At 45.6% G+C, this 6,002-nt stretch overlaps 1 protein-coding gene across 1 annotated transcript in view; it reads right to left on the bottom strand.

Moving 5' to 3' along the window:
* Positions 1 to 24: 24 nt before the first annotated feature.
* Positions 25 to 6,002, bottom strand: part of LOC114071939 (basic proline-rich protein-like) — a 7,260-nt gene continuing 1,282 nt past the window's right edge. The window contains exons 2-7 of the mRNA XM_027909825.1: positions 3,850 to 3,987; positions 2,703 to 2,783; positions 1,027 to 1,057; positions 788 to 810; positions 294 to 371; positions 25 to 189 (exon numbers count right to left, since the gene is read on the bottom strand). Of these exons, the coding sequence (XP_027765626.1) occupies positions 46 to 189; positions 294 to 371; positions 788 to 810; positions 1,027 to 1,057; positions 2,703 to 2,783; positions 3,850 to 3,987 (495 nt within the window). The 3' untranslated portion in view covers positions 25 to 45. The remainder of the gene's footprint in view (positions 190 to 293; positions 372 to 787; positions 811 to 1,026; positions 1,058 to 2,702; positions 2,784 to 3,849; positions 3,988 to 6,002) is intronic.

Below are 6,002 nucleotides of genomic sequence, written 5' to 3'. Positions count from 1 at the left end.
GGATGCTCAGAAATCCTTGTGTTCCCACCCCACCACCCAGGACAGTCATTGTAATCCCATAATCTGATCTGAAGTCACCTCAGCAGGTGTTTTGAGATCATCTGGCTTCTCCCACGTCGACTGCTTCGTCTCGGTGTTGTAGTAATAAGTTCTTCCATCGGGAGATTTGTGCTCTGTCCACGTGGATTTCTAGGAAAATTAGGAGATGCCAGGAATAGTGAACAAAGGATTGGTGAGCAGGGTGGTGTCAGAAGGCAGGAGAAAAGGGGAACACAAATGGGAAGCAGCCAAACCTGCTTGGAGTGATCCTCGCTGGCAGAGCTGGTGGTGGTGGCTGTTTGCTGGACCGTGGACACCACGGGATGGGTTGTCTGGGAATGAAACAAAAAGAGCCCTGAAAATCCTGGATATTTGCTGGTTTTCTCATGAATTTATCAAGTGCTCAGCAGCCCAAATCACACTTGTTATCATCTATATTTAATGACTAAGCTGGGACAAGGGCCTCAGATTTCAGGCAACAGTGAAAAACCTGGAAGGAGGAAAGGAGGGAGAAAAGGTAGGGAAGGGAAGGGGTTTGTTCCTAGGAGAACTAAAACAAACAGACTCCAATGCTCAGAAATCAAAGATATAACAGAAACCTCCCCTAACGGAACCATCTGCATTAATTACACACTGACAGTCAAATAAGCAAGAAAAAAAGCTTTGTCTGAGAGGAAAAAGAGGACCCAGGGTGTTCTCTGAAACCTCTAAACCATTCCAACCTTCTGGGATTGGCCTTCTCCCATACCTGAGTTCCAGGAGGGGTTACACCTGAAAAATAAGCATAAAAAATTAGAAAGGGTTTGGCTGCTTCATTTTCTGTATATTAATTCATGTGTGAGAGAAAATGACGTCCTGGGAAGCAATGAAGAGCTCAGTCACTGCAATGCTAAATTAAATTTACAGACTGTTGGGTTTCTTTTTTTTTTAATATTTCAACTAATTTTGGTCAAATATTTGAAGTCATAAAGAGTTTTTGATACTCACCTACTTGTGCATCCATACTGTTCACCCCTGGCTGCAGAAACAACCAACAGACACGTCATTACTGAGTGCAACTGGGATTAAATCACCGAGAAATACAGTATATATCCACCCAAACTAGTGCTTCCTGCCACAAAATGCTCCTTTAATTCCTTAAACAGGGATCCCTGCTCCTTAAATAAGCAATCAGGGACGTGGTGAGGAGCTCCCTGGGGTCATTCCGTGCCAGAAGCCTTGGGGTGTATTAGTGGTGCCTTGATGAGTCTGGAGCTCTTCCAGATGCTCTTCTTGGAATTCTTTCAAACCGAGGAAAAAGAGGATCAGAATTCCAGGAGTTTTCCCAATATCTTTCCCTGCAGGCTAAAGCAGAGCTTGTGGATTTGGCTTTAGCCAGGGTTTATTTTCACTCCAGGCTTATTTCATTTCAATACTCCTCAAGAAACAACGAAAAATTGGTTAAAAATTGAAAATAAATCCCACTGGATGCATTGTGCTGGATTTTATCCAACAGGACTAAACCAGGGGGATTCTCAACACCCTTTAAGTGCTTTCTGTGTGTCAGGCATGTCCAGGAGCACAGAAGTGCCAGGTAACCCCAGTGCAATCTGTGTCTCCACAAGGGATCCTTCCAACATTCCCTTCCCAACTTCCGTTCTAATGGAATTAAGAGCAAAAATGGTCATTTTTAGGAGCTGCACTGAAAGTTCACCAAGGGCTGCAAAGGTGGCCATTGACAGGATTGTTTTACTCCTCCATAATTATTTCCATGAGGAAGTGGCAAACTCATGCCCTTTTCTTCCTAAATCCCACATATCCAGGATTAATTCCATCAATATTTACTCCTAGTCCAGTATTATAAATTCAAATGATTTGCCCTCTTTGCAAAATATGTAAAGTGACTCATTAAAATTGAAAATCAGGGTAATTTTGGTGCTGATCCAGGGGATGTTACATCCCACTCCTGACTTTATTTGTTTTGCAGGAACTTCGTGTCTTTGTGAACTTCCAACTTTTAATCTTCTGGATTTTAATTCCCTAAATCCTCTGGATGACACAGTTACCTCTGGTCACACAAAAATATTCAGCAGATTAATTAAATCTCTCTTTCAACAAACTCTTACTGAGAAAAAAAACCAAGTGGATTATTAACCAATTTAAGTGTTAAAATAACCCACAAAAGGGGGAGCAAAGGTCTGCGCTCCAGGAAATGCCAGACTTTGACAGGGATACAAAATCTGCATGGGAAGAAAATGTAAAATAATTCCTTTCTAAATTTAAGTGACTGCAACTGGTTTTAAATGGATTTCCTGAAGTTAATTTGAATTAAAAATTACGTTCAGAGGAAAGAAATTTACTTTTCACTTCAGACACTTCACTTGGACTTCACCATTTCCACCCAAATATCTTCTTTATTCCTTTGAATTCCAGGAATTTCAGCAAACTTTGCTGCTCAACGTGCTGAATTTCAGGAACTTTTGCCAAAAAAATCCACTTACAAGAGACTAAAATCTATTCAACATTTAAATTGTTTTTAAACAACGTCTAGGAAGATTTTATCTACAGATCTTTCACTTCAAATTCTTTATGTCCACGCCAAGAAAACAAAGCCTGAGCACCAGCAGAGGCCTTTTGAGAAGTGGAAAAGCTTTAAAAAACGAGGGAAGAGAAGTTAAACTCACAGGAACCGTGGGCTGCATGGCAGCCTGGGACATGTGGGACATCATCATTCCAGGCATCACCGACTGCATCATCCCAGGCATCTGCAATTAAACAATTTGGGATACACTGGGTGACATTTCAGCATAAAGTACAAAGAGTCTGTTAGTTTTATTTTAAAGCCATTATGTGATGTTAGTTTTTAATTAAAAAAAAAAAAATTAAAACCACAACAACCAAACAAGCCTTTTAGGCAACAAAAATAGGTTTGGAGGATTCTGATTCCTTTCACCACATTCCACAAAATAGGGATGTTCATACTGGGAATAACATGTCCACAGACTCAAAATTAAAACAGGAATATTCTTATTAGGAATGTCTACAGATTCCAACACAAAACAGGAATATTCATATTGGGAATAAATAACATGGCACACACTCCAAAATAAAACAGGAATATTCATATTAGGAATGCCCACAGATCCTGAAGTTTGGTATGAAACATCAATAAAGACAATTTGAATTACATAAAAACAATATCAAATAATGTGTGATGTGTTAATGAGCAGTTACTGAAACCCCAAGGGAAAGCAGGAAAAATAAAGGTTGGGAAAGATTCCCACTGGATTTTCCTGCCAACCTCTCTCTGCTCTGCTTGGTGACATTTAGTCTCCACTTCTGTATCCACCATCCCAAGGAGCATCACTAGATTATTATATTTATTACCATTATAATACTTGTTATATTAAGGATTAGGATTCAATCGGGAATTTGGCCAAAATTCAATATATGATTATTTCTTGCCTTGTTATAATTTTCATCTGTAAGAATTAGAGAATGGAAGAACCATGAAGTTCTACCTGTGAGAAGTACCACAACTCTCTGTTTCTAGTGTGTAAGCCAATTTTATTTTAATTTTACTTCTTCAAAAGCTGCAGAAAACTACAAAAAAAAACCCCAACTTTAACAAAACCCAAATTAAGGGTTTTATCTATTTACAGTAACTTACACAGAGGTGCATCCCACCTGCTACCCACGACAAGAGTTTCTGCAGGGACGGGATCAAATCCCCCGAATTACTGACCCTTCCATTCCCCAGCTGCTGGGGAGACTTGTGGGATCCCCTGGAATGATTCTGGGAAGGAAGGAAGGAATGTGGCAGTGCCTTACCTGCCCCATTGGGGGTCCCCCCATGGGGGGCATCATCTGGGGCATCATCCCGTGGGGAACAGGAGGCATGTTGGGGGGTCTCTGCCCCATGGGGTGCATCCCCATGGGGGGGTAGTGGGGCATCCCCGGGTGTCCCATCTGGAAGAGAGCAAAAATCAGGGAAAAGCAGCATGAAACCACCAGGAGGAACACAGAAATGTGGCACATTATTTACACTGACCCTGAGAACCAGCCCCCAGGGTGGGTCACCCTTCCCTGTCCTCCAGAGCTCAAGAGCATGAACCAAACAATATAAAGTTCAAGGCCAGCATCCCAATGGAAAAGAACCCCCCCCCATCATCTTTCACCCTATGGTTTCACACAGAAAAACCCATGGAATTTAGGGATACAGCTACTTCCACGTGTTTTTCCATACAGGATTAACACAGGTCACCCTGAGGCACAGAGTCCAGCAGGTGAAGTGTCCTCTGCTCTTGATGTCCAAGTACAAGGAATTGCTTCTACCCTGACAACCATCCCAGGCTCTTTTCCTGAAAACCCAAATCCTAGTGCTGCCCTAGTACTTGGTACAGTCACACTTTCCTATTTTCTTTAATTTACCAAAACCCATCCAGAGCTTCCTATTCCAGCAGAAGCACCAGCTCTGAGAGCACCTCGAGATCATCCTGGGCAGCATCTTCCTCTGAGGAACAGGCTGGGCAGGAAAGAAAACAACACTTCTTTTTGTCCATGGAATCCCAGAGTTGTTTGGGTTGGAAGGGACATCTTTGAGCCCTGGGCAGGGACACCTTCCACCAGCCCAGGTTGCTCCAAGCCCCGTCCAACCTGGTCTTGGACACTTCCAGGGATCCAGGAGCAGCCACAGCTTCTCGGCCCAACCTGTGCCAGGGCCTGCCCACCCTCCCAGCCAGCAATTCCTTCCCAATATCCCATCTGTCCCTGCCCTCTGGCAGTGGGAAGCCATTCCCTGTGTCCTGTCCCTCCATCCCTTGTCCCCAGTCCCTCTCCAGCTCTCCCTGGATCCTTCTCTTCTCCAGGTGAACCCCCCAGCTGTCCCAGCCTGGCTCCAGAGCAGAGGGATCCAGCCTTCGCATCCCCACAGGGTGGAACTTCTCCCTAATCTCTCATCCAATCCTGCTCCCTTTCAGTCTAACAACAGTTATCCCCTTATTTTAGTTCTCCCAGAAGACTCCCTAGGGTTGGGAGTCACACAAAGACACCACAAGCCACCAAAAAAGTTGGAACGTTCTGCATGGAACATTCGACCTCCTCAGCTCACACTCTCAAATCCCAGCACAGGCAGTGACAGCTCCTGTTTCCTGAGTCTCTGGTGCTGCCCAGGTAATTCCAGGGATAACAGTGTTCCCTAGAAATCTCCTCTGTCCCTTCCCAAAGCGTTACCACATTTTCTTGTCCTTTCAGAGGGACCTGCCACCCCAGTGCCACTGTCACAGACAGCCCCTCGCTGCCGGTGGCTGTGGTGGGGGTTCTTAGAGCGGGAATGGTGGGGAGTCCTGCTCCCCTCAGCTCCCTGCAGAATCCCAGGATAGTTGGGGTTGGAAGAGACCTCTGGAGATCATCCACTGCAACCAGGGGCACCCAGAGTATCTGACACAGGAATGTGTGCAGGTGGGTTTGGAATGTCTCCAGAGGAAGATTTCCCCCAGGGTGTGTCAGGGGCTGCAGGAGGGGCAGAGGATGGACCAGGCTCTGCTGGGGGGGCCCAGCAATGGCTCAGGAGGATGGGCAGGAACTGATGGCCAGGGAGTTCCACCTGCACAGGAGGAAAAACTTCCCTGGGCAGTGACTGAGCACTGAACAGGCTGCACAGAGAGGGGGTGGAATCCCTCACTGGGGATATCCCAGAACTGCCTGGACACAGCCCTGTGCCATGGGATGTTATCCCATCCAGCTCTGGGATGGCCTGGCTGGAGCAGGGAGGGGGGACCAGGGACCCAGGGTGGTCCTTTCCAACCTGACCCATCGTGGGATTCCAACCTGACCCATCGTGGGATTCCAACCTGACCCATCGTGGGATTCCAACCTGACCCATCGTGGGATTCCAACCTGACCCATCGTGGGATTCCAACCTGACCCGTCCTGAGATTCCAACCTGACCCGTCCTGAGATTCCAACCTGACCCGTCCTGAGAT

Source organism: Empidonax traillii, unplaced genomic scaffold (assembly GCF_003031625.1).
Source record: "Empidonax traillii isolate 1590-97213 ecotype Southwest subspecies unplaced genomic scaffold, ASM303162v1 scaffold2448:size24243, whole genome shotgun sequence".
Taxonomy (NCBI): domain Eukaryota; kingdom Metazoa; phylum Chordata; class Aves; order Passeriformes; family Tyrannidae; genus Empidonax; species Empidonax traillii.
The sequence above is the reverse complement of the archived record's forward strand: the minus strand, read 5'-3'. Positions and strand labels throughout refer to the sequence as shown.